Source organism: Trachemys scripta, chromosome 5 (assembly GCF_013100865.1).
Source record: "Trachemys scripta elegans isolate TJP31775 chromosome 5, CAS_Tse_1.0, whole genome shotgun sequence".
Lineage (NCBI taxonomy): Eukaryota > Metazoa > Chordata > Testudines > Emydidae > Trachemys > Trachemys scripta.
In genome coordinates, this window is record NC_048302.1 from 49,871,567 (window position 1) to 49,886,064 (window position 14,498).

A 14,498-nucleotide genomic window follows, 5' to 3' on the forward strand; every position below is an offset into this window, starting at 1 on the left:
TCAGAGGTGCTGAGAACCCACAGTTCCCACTGAGTTCAACAGGGGATTTTAGATATCCAGCATTTCTGAAAATTAGATCCAAGGCTTCTGTGTATGATTTAGTTTCCTTTGTAATAAAATGGAAACGTTAAACTGGAATTCTCTTTTAGGAATGTAACTTGGTTCTTTATCAGGCAAATTAGGGGTCAGATTAGGGGTCAGGCTCAGAACAATTTATGAAACAAACTAGAAACAAAGCTGACTGGTGTAAGTTTCATATCTGCAATTTTTCACGCCCAAGAAAGTTTTATGTATGAATCTAGCTAAAAATGTCATATTTTAGCTTTTATAAAAGTGAAAAAATCATCATGTATCTCCACTGTGTGTGACTGAAGGGATAAACTATTTAAAGACTCATGGACACTGAATGGACCATGTCTAACAGAAAGCACTATTTACAACGGTTTTAGAATGACTTCAATGCTTTTGATCCTCAGCTCACTAGGATGAGAAAGTTTCTAGAAGTGAAACATTCTATCTGAAGGAAGAGCTCACTGTCACTTCGTAAAAGCACCACCATGCCTATTGCTTTGCAGGGAAATAAGCACTAGGCAAAGACTTTTCAAAACTATCCTACCATTAAAACTAACTAATATGCCAAGATCCTGCCTCAGAAGGGTGAAAATTGTTAGGAGAATATCCCTTCAGGACAGAGACACCAAATAAAACCTCTTACAAACCTGGGGAACTAAGACAAATCAAACAATTGTTTTGAAATGAGAAAATAAATGTATTTAACATCTTACAGTCCTCAATATAAGCAAGCTCCTTGTAAATCTGGTTATTAAATTAGTGAAGGGAGAAAGATCTTATACAATATGCAACTGTGGTTGACATACCAGGACTCCTGGCATCTCTCAAGCAGGTAGGAGACTCCATATGAAGTAAAGCCTCTGCAGCTTCAATTGTTTTATCTGTGCAGTGCACATTGCTGCCATGAACTGATGCTTCCACTGCAAAATAATACAAAACACAATCATACAAGGTTATTTATAAGAGGGTCATAGGTGCTGTAATACAACCTCCTTACATGATTCAGCACACATATGAATTGTGTTGTACAAGGTGAAACCCAAGAGAAATCTGACAGATGTTATTACACCAAGGGCTTCATGCTGACAACAATAAAACATGTATTAGGTAGATCAAAGGCAACTAGAAACCAATGTCCCCACTTCTTAAACTGGATTTTGGTTAGTCAGTGAGAATACAGTTCATGGTAGGTAACTAATAAGAGATTACAAGATAGGCCTTTGAGATTTGACTTCTGCCTTAATTTTAAACCAAAACAAACTGATTTTTAATAAGGATGATTGTAGATGAACCGTTGTCTATGGAAGCAGTTACTATTCAGATGCATTGCCAAGCATTGTCCCATTGAAGCCCAAGGGTCACGTAGTAATGTTTTCAGTTCATTTGAGCAGAACAGGTAAACAACAAAAAATGTAGTTTGCATAACAGATCTGTCTGGTTCTATATTCTATTACTTGACCTTAACTATAACTTCACAGAGCTAGGGGTTAGCAGTTTTTTACTATGCAGCTTTATGCTCTTAAGTGAGAGCTGGGAAGTGAGAACGAACTACTGAATATGTCACTTTCAACTTAAATCTTACAAACATCAAATTATTAAATAAAAAGTTTTAAAATTAAATCTAGCTGTAGCATACATTTCAAATTATAACTTGACACAGGACACGTGTTAACATGAGCACAGCAATAGTATTTTTTCTAATAATAAGCAAGCTGAATTTTAAGTTTAAAATATCATTACATTCAAGGCCAATTCTCTACTCCTCTCCCTTGGACAAGGTTTTTAAAACTGGCAACTCCATAAACACCTGTTGCACATCACTGACACTCTCACCAAGGTACCCTGTCCCTCTCCAGTTACTCTTTCCATTTATGGAAATCTGCTCAAAGCTAAATCGTTCCTGCCAGGCAGCCAATGTCTGAACGAATCTATCTTTAGAGTAAGCAGAGTCACCTATTTCCAGCGTCAGTGAACTAAAGAGGATTCAACTAGTAACTCTACTGGAACTTCAAGACACCTATCCAATTACTGAACATTCTGGTGAACGACTTGACATCACTTAACTAAAAAGTAGGGAAAATACCCAAACTATGAACTATTATATCTGGTGCAGTAATGTTTTCAGTTCATTTGAGCAGAACAGGTAAACAACAAAAATTGTTCAGATGTATATGAAGACGTGTGGTACATGGGTGGGGGGGGAGGGGAAAGGGAGGAAATAAAGTCTCTTTCTAGCATGGTCTCCAGTTAATGTTTCTAAAAGACAGGGACTGAGAAATTTACCAAACACCTACTTGCCAAAGGACTAAACATACTAGTCCAGAAGCTCATATGAGAAGGGCATTATCAGCAAGGTTCTGGGTCAATGCAATGCCTTGATGAGAAACCTAGCTCCCCAATCAGATGGCTATTGACATTTCTAAAAAGGAACTGACCCTGGACTCTAGTTATGGGCTTATCTTTTTGGAGTAATAGGTGCCTGGTAAATTTGATGTTCCATCACTAATCTATAGTAGCTGGAAAGAAGAGCCCGCTCCAGAGCATCCAGATTGCTGTGAGTTGCAATAGTCTCCACTACTTACTCATCCCCCCTCAACCTTAGCCTCCGTAAGAAGAGGAGGAAGGAATTCTCCAATACCCTCCCCACCTTCCCATGGCAGCTATTTTTGGATCCTCCTGCCTCTGCTGCTGCTCCTGCTAACATTTTCCCAAGCAGCAGCAACTTGAAATTGACACGATTCTGATAGTTTCACTGGTGCCCAGCATTCTGAAGAGCAGCAGTGAAAATTAACCGGTTTTGCTCTGTCACTCTCCCCACACATGCAAAAAAACGTCTAAGTAAAAGCTTCAATTATACAGAAGTTGACAGCTCAGTCCCCTCACTCAATAGGTAAAACTTTCCACCAATCAGTCATAAGTAAAAATGCTATTCAGTCAACTAATTATAGAATTTCAATTCCACACCAGTCTGGAAACTAAAAATGCCAAGTTCTATTTAATCCCGTGTTGTAGTGGTGTTGATCCCAGGATACTAGTTATATTTTAGATAAAACAGACTCTAAAAAGTTTCCAAACAAGATCTCAAAATTATTCTGATACTTTCCCCCATGGTCAGCTGTGAAATTTTCATTTTGTTTTAGTTTGATTTGTCTTAGGAATTATTGTTTGCAGTATTGCTAGTGAGCAGCCTATACCTTTTCAAGATTTATTGTTCTGTACATAAATGCATTATATGAAGAATACAAAACAATTTTTGATGGATTTAAGTTCTAAGTAAATTAATTTATACTACTTCTAATTTAATAAAATTGTGTACATCTGTATAAATTTCACATCTGAAGTGGTTAATCATTTTTTACAGGTGGTACTGGGTTCTGCTCTGCAGGTGAGGAGCACTTGGCCTTTCACAGGAGCAGAGGCACAAAAAATAGCTTCAAATCACCTTTGCACTTCCCCAGTACGGGGCTGTCTGGGTGCCAGTATAGTCCCAGCTTTATGTAAGAGCAGGGGTTCTCAACCTTTTTCTTTCTGAGTCTTCCCCTCTCCCCCATAAAAATGCTATAAAACTCCACGGCCCACCTGTGCCACAACAACTGTTTTTCTGCATATCCAGTAAATTAAAAGCTGTATTAAATGGATAGTTATACAGTTAAACACACACACATAAAATATTTTTAAAAAAATGGACAATAGAGGCACAAAAATAAAAAACAGAAAATTTTTTTTTATTTACTCTCTGAAACTTGTTGAGGGTGCTGATCAACAATTCTGTCAAGACATGGGGGAGTATCTTTGACTAGCACAGGTCATGGTCATTGTTCATTCTGGTTTGGTACTTTGTTTTCATTGATGTCATGGCTGAAAATCTGGCTTTCACATAAGTAGATGGTATTAAAGAGGATCAACATTATCAGCGCTGCAGAAGCAGTGATGTATTCATCAGAACACTCACACCAAAATGTCTCCAGCAGCATGTCTTTGAACCTGATTCTGAGGGAGCTATCTGATGAAATGTCAAAGAGCTCTTCTAACAATTTTGATGGCATGGGAATGGAAGTTTATCTTCAATGGTCTCACTGTAGCCCACATGTGTGTAGTGAGTTCAGGAAAATAAGCATTGAATTTGTTAAGCAGACCAGACAGATGCACTGCTAGTTGAGGTTTAATTACATCCAAGTCAATATTTCGTTCCTGAATAAAAGAATGTAAGAGCTCAAACATATCAGTAGTGCCCCCACAGACACGAACTTTCCAGAATTGTAGTTTTCTTTTGAATGCCGCAATTCTTTCACGGTGGGCAATACAATTAATGTTCCCACCTTATATAGTTTTATTCATCTTATTAATTAAATACGTCTGTAAGGTAACCCAGTTTTGCCAGCCACGCATCATCTTTCAGCACTTTGGCAAGTTCAGGATTCTGATCATCTAAGAAAGTACATAACTCTTCCTTGAGTTAAAATATATGGGCAAGCATTCTGCCTCAAGATAGCCATCTCACCTCTGTATGCGTAACTAAGGAATGGTACTCTGTACCCACTTCCTCACAAAGTGCAGCAAAACACCTGGAGTTTGTTGCTCTGGATTTAATAAAATTAATGAGTGTTACCGCTGTGTTCAGAACACTGTGAATATTTGGTTCAATATCTTTTGCAGCAAGCACCTCTCGGTGTAGAAAGCAGTGTGTCCAAATAGCGCAAGGTGCAACGGCTTTTATTTTTTGCACAACACCAGACTGCTTTCCAGTCATTGCTGTGGCTCCAGCAGTGCAGACTTGGATGCAATTAGTTCAGCAGATTTCTGCTGAAATCATAAAATCATCTAACAGTTTGAAAATGACATCTGACTTTGTTGTTGTCTTGAGCTCTTTGCAAAACAAAAAGTCTTCCTTTATTTTCTTATTACACACACACACACACACACACACCCAAACATAGGCAAGTAGTAAATGGGACATTTTCTAAATGTCTGTGGATTCATCTAGTTGTATAGCAACATCATTGTCATGCAGCCAATCAATACACTGTGAGACTATGTCTTCTAACATAGAAGTGATCCGTTGTTTGACGGTGTCATTTGACATCAGTAGTTTTGGCCTTCTCTCCAAACACTTCCTTTGTTATTTCAATAGCACACATTATCAAAGTCTCAGCAATTGTTGCAATTTTTTTGTTTTAGCCATTTTCTGCGCTACTATGAAGGATGACCTTAAAAACTTTTTATCCACAGTAGTTATGGATTTCATTACTGCTTTAGTATCAAGCAGTTCCTTGGCCTTTCGCTTATTCTTATATATTTCATGTTTTGTAATTAAATGTTTCTGTAATTTGGAGGGCTTTTCAAACATTAATTGGACAGTACTTGTGCAAAAATTACACACTGCAGTTGAGGTACATCTCCACTTCAAGAACAAATAAAACCAAAATTCAAATAGCTGTCTTTGTATTTCCTAAATTTCGCACGGCTAATAGCTTTATGTTTCTTACTCACAACACCTCATCTGTGTTCTTCAGCCCTTATGGTAGTTGAACATGTTGAAGGAAGTTCAGTATTATCACTCTGTGGGTTTTGTTGTTTTGAAGCTGATGGTCAAATTAAAAATGTATCCATATTTGATATATATTGTTTACGTTTACAACAATTTTCCCTGTCCTGTGTAACTTTTCCTGCTCCCGCTGAAACAGATCCTTTACACCAGGTAAATGAAGCTACGTAACCCGCAAGGCTGGTGTTAGACTCACTCGGCCCAGGGCAGAAGCAAACTGGAGTGACTCATGCATGCTGGTCTCTGGGGGCGGAGCAAGCGCTGGGTGAGAAGGCACTGAGACTGACCTACAGGCGGGGTTGCTCCCTTTCCAGGGACTGATGGTGAAGCCTGAGCCCCACCTCCCTGGGTTGAAGCCGGGGCATGGGGTTTGGAGTCAACCCAATGTGAACTGTCATTAAATGATTACTGTCTGACCTTTCCCATTGTCTAATCATCCCCCCATAAATTCCCCAAACTGAAAATTAAAATGGATAAAAATATAAAAATGCTTAAAAATTAACATTGATTAACACTGAAATTATAAAAAAATAAAAATTGAATTCTGCCAACCCTAAGTACACTATTTTTTTAAACTCCTCTCATCTACCTCTGCACACGTACTATGTGTAAAATACTGTAATGTACTTAAGCAACCATATAAAAACATCAGACCAAACATTACAATGTCCCCGTCTTGATGGACAAAAAGGGTGTGTTTTTCAATCATGTTAGTTTAATCAAGTTAGCTTAAGATGATCTAAAAGCCCTTTTAAACATTCTTTAAGACAGAGGCCATCACCTTTAAAGCTATGTTAGCTAGCCATGCTCTACCCTAGGCTTCAACACAGCCATCTAGCACAGCTTCAAAATTGTTAGTCTGCCTAAAGAGCATTAAGAGGGCTTTTCAAACATGGTAAGTTAATATAACTGAACTAGCACAATTGCGGGGAGAAAAAAAAAAATCACCCTATATGGTAATTTTCATTTCTTAATGCCAAACATGTACGATGTGCTTGATCTCTTAGAAGCACAGCCCAGGGGGAGGAGAGGTGCTTTTTGTCCTCCCTCTACCAGGCATTTCTGGGGAGTTGAAGCAGCCCTTGTCATAATTTAGATAGCTCTGAGGATCAGTCTCAATTATAGCAATGTGTCTCAATCTCTGCAGCATTCCCATTCCAACCCCTTCTTTGGCACGGGCTTGTGAGAGGTCCCAGGATGGCAGCCTTATGGCTATGTTCCACAGTTCCTGTGCTGGAGGAATCCTTCCCTTGCCTGAAATCATTTTAGAGCCCCTTTACATCTCTCCAGTCCCTTTTACACCTAGACCAGTTTTGTCAAACTCTATTCTGGAGAATCTTTTTAATTCCCAAAACTGTAGTGTGTGTCTGGCAGGAACAGAACCTGGTGAAGCTTTGTGACAGAAAGGGGAACTAGAAGAGATATCCTGGAGATATAATTGGGGAGAAGACTCACTTTGCCAGCACTGCCATTGCTGCCAAGACAGCAGATGAGACAAATAAGCCAAGTTGGCTGACCTTGAAGATAACAAGAGATCTGGGTGATAAATTAGAGCAGGTCATTAGACTGCACTCCTCACCACCACCACCTTTTTTATCATGTCACCAGGTAAAGGTGAAGAAAGGAGGAAAAGGGCTGCCCCAATAAAATCCAAAACTAGTCAAAAACAAAACAAACACTCTCACAGTGAAATATAATCCAGATGGCGCTACACAGCAAATGCCTTTCCACAATACTGAATGACTGTCTGGACTAGCCTACTTTTATTACGTTAGAAACCTCCATTATCTCTCAACACCTATCATTATAATACATAAGCACTACACCATATTAAGACAATCTCCTTTTACTTAATTAGAAAAATAGGTATCCAATCAGTGCAAACGGAAATATTTTTATAACTATACTACTCACTTGCATGTCTCAATGTAAAACTCAATGTAATAAATATTAACTGTACTGATTAATCAATTCAATTCAATAAAGACCTAACTCTGATACCTTATAAAAATCACCTATGAATGAATTACTACTTGCCCAAAGGAGGCAAAATAATTCACTCATGTGGAGATAAATTTTGCAAATCTGGGTAACAGAATCAGAGGAAATGACACTTACCTATTTGGAATAGTTAAAAACTAACATGACGCTCACATTCCATTCTTTAAACCAAGTTTAATCTTACTACATATATGAAACAACTTGATTCTCTGGCACCTTTTAGACAGTTTATAAAATGATGGCATCTACTGAAATGTTTTGTGGAGAAAAAAAATAATTCCTCTTAAAAAAAAAGTTATGAACAATCCAAATACAACATGCTGAGTGGCTCTTTCTAATCTCTGACCACTAGTTGGATTTGCTATAGACACCAGGAGAGTTAACGGAGTAAAGAAATCAGGAGAGTTTTAATTATTAAAAAGAAGTAAGTACGTCAGTGTTTCTGTTCACTATTACCTAAATGTCTTCTTATTTCATTTCCATCGTTCTAAACAAACATTATGCACAGTAGATTATACAAGGCTCTCAACAGCTGTTATAAAACACCAAACTTGGTAATTAAGTCTGACAGTGCTGTGCTTCAGCATTACAGAGCAGAATACTGGCAACATATCAAGTTTTAAAACTAAGAGCATTGTTACAAATAAAATATAGTAACAAAATGAGCAAAAGCAAATAGAAAACCCTGGATTTTTTTTAAGGCTAGTTTAAAAAAACAACAATTATGCAACAGATCCCTTCCTGTCTTTTTATCTTGATAGCTATCATTATCAGCATTACAAGGTCAACATTTAACTGCAGCAGCTGATTTACAATACCTTACTATTTAATACCATGTGGCAACTAGAGCAATACTTTAGTGAAGAATTCCTAATTCCAAGCATTGAAACTGGACAAATACATGAATGGCAAATGCATTATAAATGATTTCATAAAGGTCTACAAAAGAACATTATTTTATTTCAATATTTCACATAAAAGAGGAAAACTAAATGTTAGTATTTAAATCGTGATTTACCGTATATATTCGTTCATAAGCCGAATATTTTGGTAAAAAACTGACGCATCAAAGAGCGGGGGTCGGCTTATAAACAAATCTACACCAAAATGATTTTAAACTATGGAATCATTGAATTGAATATCTAATACACTATCGTTTTGTTTACCTGGAGCGTCTGCAGGCATGGAGCCCCTCCACTCCCTGTGGCCGCGGTTCTCCATTCCCAGACAATGGGAGCTGTGGGAAGTGGCGCGCAGGGAGCTGAGGGGCTCCATGCCTGCAGACGCTCCAAGTAAACAAAACGTCCCGACCCGCCAGCGGCTTACCCTGACAGCCGGGAGCCAAAGTTTGCCAACCTCTGAAATATAGGGTTGGCTTATGAAAGGGTCATAGAGTTTTTGCTATTTTTACCTAACCATCTTGGGGGGTTGGCTTATAAACGAATGGGCTAATGAACGGGAACTTTCAGAACACAATATGCCCACTTGCTGAAAGCAATTTTAGACTATTGGGCGGTTCTTGATAGAAATTTGTTCAGAAATCTAAAGGGCAGTTTATTTGTAGAATATTTTAAATTCTACTACTCTGAATTAACTACTTTAAGATTATCATCTGAAAAATACTTCAGAGTGATAATGAAATCACTTCAGAAAAACAAAACTGAATAGTAGAAACAAGAATAAATGTTTCCAAACACTAATTTTTGTACAGATATTAGCAAATTATCAGGCCAACATTGAGAGAAATATTTTGCTCTTATGACCTCATTTTTTTTTTCATTTTAAGATCAATTCATACCACCAAAGATCAGGATGAACTTGAGCCTTGCCTCTTTTGGGGTGCAATGTAAAACTAGTCTTTGCCCAGGCCTTCGTGTAGTAACCATAGACTAGCTAGAAATTTTTGCTCTCAGAAACACATATTAAAAGACCTCCTGAACAGAAAAGCCAAAGCACTAAAGAGTACAATCCCTTAGGATAAAGGATTGCTTTTCCTAAATCAATTTTACATCATGTAGATACATTAAAATAAGTAGATAAATATGGTGTCTACATACTGTGGTGATGGGCATACTAGCATTGTACAGATAGCCATTTCCACCACTGCAATATGAATATCGGGTAGCTAAAGACAGATGTTGTGCCCACCACTTCTGCTAAGTAAGGAAATACCTTGCAAACATCTAGGCCTATTCCACTCTAAAGAAATTAAACCAGTGAAAGGTCCTAGCACATTTGTAGAACACTTTATGTCCACATATAAAAATACCCCATACAGTCTACCAAGATCTGGTTTAAGAGACTTTTTAGCAGGCTTAATAAAGCTAGTGAAACCCGCCAGAATGCACTACTTCTGGGAGCTCAGCTAGGATGAATACCCAACAGGCATTGAAAAATAAACTGTTTATGACAGTCAGTGCTTGTGTAAATGTAAGGCAAAATTTATATTCAGGATGGCTAGTGTGAACACACTGTTTATGCTTAAACTGATTCAGTTACAAACAGTTCAATTCTTGTGAAGACAAGGTTTTACAGCCACATCCAACTCACCCTATTCACCTTCTTAAATCCCACTGAAGTCATTCGGCCTACTCTACTTGCCTAAGGCAACAAGGATTTAATCTTCAAATTGCATCTTTCTAAATGATCTAACATCATTAACAGCTCTAGTATTAAGAACAAAAGATAAAAGAATACTAAATTTAAATACACCACTAGTGTTGATCAGGCAATCCTATCCCTACTATTCTTTGTATTCTCTTGGCATACTTAAGATGATTTAGACTTCAGTTGTTCCTAGTTTCATACTCTTTTTTTCACTAGCGAAAACTGTGGTAACCATGCAGATTTAACCAAAATGGGTAATTTTATGTAGAATTTTTTGGTTTGAAAGGGGCAAGTTCTGTTGGCAGGTGAGCTGCATTATTCCCTGCATTTTCTTCTTCTTCTTCTAACTCCTATTGGGGTGTTTATTGGTTTTGCCTGACAGTGCTTTTTATTTATTATGAATCCAAACACAAATATTGCTCTTTTAAAAATCTGAATTTTAACAAGTTAAATTAAATAAACAAGCTCATCTTAAATAGTCTGAAGTGTATGCTGGGTGCGGGAGAGAAGGGGAGTTCTGTGTACAATAGAAGATACCTCTTCTCACCAAAAACATTTTAATATCCCTTTAGTACACTGATAGATTACAGAACATTTACACATCAAATGCATCCATTGTAGTTGTTTCCCAAAGTAAACAGTAACGATTATTAAATAACATTTAAAAAAATTCAAATTAATGTTCAACTTGTCAGAGTCTGATTGAACTACATGGTGGTGTCCAATTCAAACTCAAAACTCCAGAGACTTCCTATTTAGGACTCCATCCTGCAATCCATCCTCCATTGATTGCCTTCAGTATTAAATACTACGCTTCTATGAAACCTTCAATGTGACTACTCATATGAGTAAGGGCAGCAGAATTGTATCCTTAAGTTGTAAAGGAAGGACAATAAAGAGAAGCATGCCAAACCAATCTAATTGCCTTCTCTGACATTGTTAATGGCCTAGTAGTGGATGGGGGGAAGCAGTAGATGTTATATGTCTTGATTTTAGATAAGCTTTCGAGACAGTCCCATGTGACATTCTCATAAGCAAACTAGGGAAAAGCGATCTAGATGAAATTACTATAAGGTGGATATACAACTTGTTGAAAGACCGTACTCAAAGAGTAGCTATCAATGGTTTGCTGTCAAACTGGGAGGGCGTATCTAGTGGGGTCCCACAAGGGTCAGTCCTGGGCCAGGTACTATTCAACATTTCCATTAATGACTTGGATGATGGAGTGGAGAATATGTGTATAAAATTTTCAGATGACACTAGGGTGACCAGATGTCCCAATTTTATAGGGACAGTCCCGATATTTGGAGCTTTTTCTTATATAGGCACCTATTACCCCCCACCCCCATCCCGATTTTTCACACTTGCTGTCTGGTCACCCTAGATGACACCAAACTGGGAGAGGTTGCAAGCACTTTGCAGGACAGGATTAGAATTCAAAACAACCTTGACAACTTGAAGAATTGGTCTGAAATCAACAAGATGAAATTCAATGAGGAAGGAAACATCAAATTCACAACTACAAAATGGGAAATAACTGGCCATGCAGCAGTACTGCTGAAAAAGATCTGGGGTTTATAGTGGATCACAAACGGAGTATGAGTCAGGAATGTGATGTGGCTCCGAAAAAGGCTAATATTCTGGGCTGTATTAAGAAGACTATCATATGTAAAACACAGGAGGTAACTGTCCAGCTCTACTCAGCATAGGTGAGGCCTCAGCTGAAGTACTGTATTTCATTCTAGGCGCCATACTTTGACGTACAAAAATGCATACAAATTGGAGAGTCCAGAGAAGAGCAACAAAAATGATAAAAAGTTTATGACCTATGAGGAAAGGTTAAAAAACTGGGCATGTTTAGTCTTGAGAAAAGACTGAGGGGGAACCTGAGAACTATCTTCAAATACATTAAGGGCTACTATAAAAACAATTGTGATCAATCGTTCACCAGGTCCACTGAAGATAGGACAAAAACCAATGGGCTTAATCTGCAGCAACAGAAATTTAGGTTAGTTATTAGGAAAATCTTTGTAACTGCAAGGGCAGTTAAACTCTGGAATAAGTTTCGAAGGGAGGTTGTGGAATCCCCATCGATGGAAGTTTTGAAAAACAGGTTGGACAAACACCTGAAAAGTGATGGTCTAGATTTACTTAGTCCAGCCACAGTGCAAGGAGCTGGACTTGATGACTTCTTGAGGTCCTATCCAGCCCTACACTTCTATGATTCTATACCTGACATCACAGCCCTAACGATGAACTCAGCAGTAAAATGTTTATACTGTATCCCAGCTTTAGTTTGTTCTTAAAATGCTAATGAACATGGATTAATCTTTGTTTTCAAATATTTCTAAATACATTTCCAGAATGTTTTTGTGTGGTATAATTTTGTTGTCATTCATGAAATATGTTCCAGAAGGCATGCAACACCGTAAAAATGATTTAATTTTATGTCAAAATTTGTACAATTTACAGTTTAATAAAAAAAAACAGGACACATGATGTGGATTTATGCCTGACTTTGTCTACATTTAGCAGTATTCCAGACAGGTGTGAGGTCTCCAGTCTCAATACTCTAACAGCAGATTCTGTCTATACATCAGGGTTTTATAAATAAGGAGTGGTTATGGGAATGAAGAAGAGAAGTGTTAATACTGTACCTCTACGGACATGCAAATACAATTTATTTTTATATAGACTTCTAATTGAAAGCACATTAGCATCCTGCAGCTGGTTGTAAAGATATTTCCTTGGGACAGTGGTTCTCAATTTTTTTCCCTTCTGGGGCTCTTTCTATTTACAAGGACACTGCCTTCCCCTTGCTTCCCAGGCTCTCCAACCCATCTGCCTGGGACCCCGTTCCAATATTGTTAAATGAGAAGGGCAATGTCACAACCCTATGACACCTGTTTGTGACATACATATACACACAGGTTGAGAACCCAATATTTTGAAAAATTATAACACTACTGTATTTATAATTATTTGGAAACAAAAAGTAATAATTTCACTCAGGTCCCCTGTCACTCTATGCAGGTCCAATCACTTTTTTCTCTATTCTCCCCACCTCCACCACTGAAGATACAGGATGGTGACTTCAGTGTGTGATGACCAAATGGAATTTCCATGGGATATGCTTTAGTTGACTGGAGGCATCATTGTTAAGCTACATAAGAATTCCTCTCAATGGTCTGAAGGGGGCCCCCTTGGACTCAAGATTTGTATCCAAGGGAGTACCCACCACCATCCTCCATAAAAAGTGGGAAGTAGGATAGGAATGGCAGCAGGGCAGTAATGGTAGGAGAATTCTGATTTACTGTATAAGATCCTTTGTTGAAATAGATGTGATCCCCTTAATCCATCACTGCAGGTGGGATGGCAAAACCACTCAAGTGATATTTTAATCACAGGGATGTTAAGGAGACAGCTTTCAGTTGGACTGGACTATGACAGAGAGAGACTTCAGTTTGCAGGATTCTCTGATAGTGTCCCTGTAGAAACGTGTTCTGTACACTTGTTTTACATTAAGTTCAGACTGCTGCAGACCACCGTAGCCCCTACCGCACATATACCCTGCTGAGGGGCATGGCGGGAAGGTCGAACCTTCCTTCCGGACCGCGGTGGGAGGGTGTTGAGGCAGGAGCCCCACGCGCGCTGGTGGAGTAGCGAAGCTGCCCGCCGCAGAGCCAGTGCCTGAAGCATGGGTGCATGCACCCGCACACACACCCGGGCTGGGGCCGCTCACTACAGCTCCAAGCGAGGGAGAAAACACTCCCACCCCACGAGATCACCCGCTTTTCTGGCCGGGGTGACACTGAACTTCCCCCGCGGCCAGGAAGGGAGACGGCTTCCAGACAGCAGAGCAAGCCCTGTCCCAACCGCGCTCCCCCCAGCACTCAGCCATCCCCATACCCGCGGCACCCATCACCCCACCCCCCACTTCCGTGTTTACAATCCTCTTCCCTCCAATTCCATGCGTGCATTGTCAGCGCCACGGGGAGCTGCCACTCACCCTCCTACCCCGCTCGCATTGGTCCGGCCGGGCCAAGCCCCGCCTCCAAAGACCTCAGCGTTCTGATTCCGAACGGCCCCGGCAGTTGATTGGTGAACTGGGCTCTCACTCCCCCCGCGCTCGGGCCCCTGAGGGTGCTCGGCGCTTCCGCTATGGGGTTTTGTGGGGGAGGGGGAGATTGACTTTCCTTTATCACCCCCGTGCACTGCCCCCCCAGGCCGCACACGTGGGCCAGGCAATCTCCCTGAAGCTCCCGAGCCTGTC

At 39.4% G+C, this 14,498-nt stretch overlaps 1 protein-coding gene across 6 annotated transcripts in view; it reads right to left on the reverse strand.

Moving 5' to 3' along the window:
• Positions 1-14,498, reverse strand: part of ELF2 (E74 like ETS transcription factor 2) — a 63,983-nt gene that overhangs the window by 18,173 nt on the left and 31,312 nt on the right. For all 6 annotated transcript variants that reach the window (XM_034771116.1, XM_034771115.1, XM_034771118.1 and 3 more), the window contains one exon: positions 879-992. In XM_034771116.1, coding sequence (XP_034627007.1) covers positions 879-992 — 114 coding nt within the window. The remainder of the gene's footprint in view (positions 1-878; positions 993-14,498) is intronic.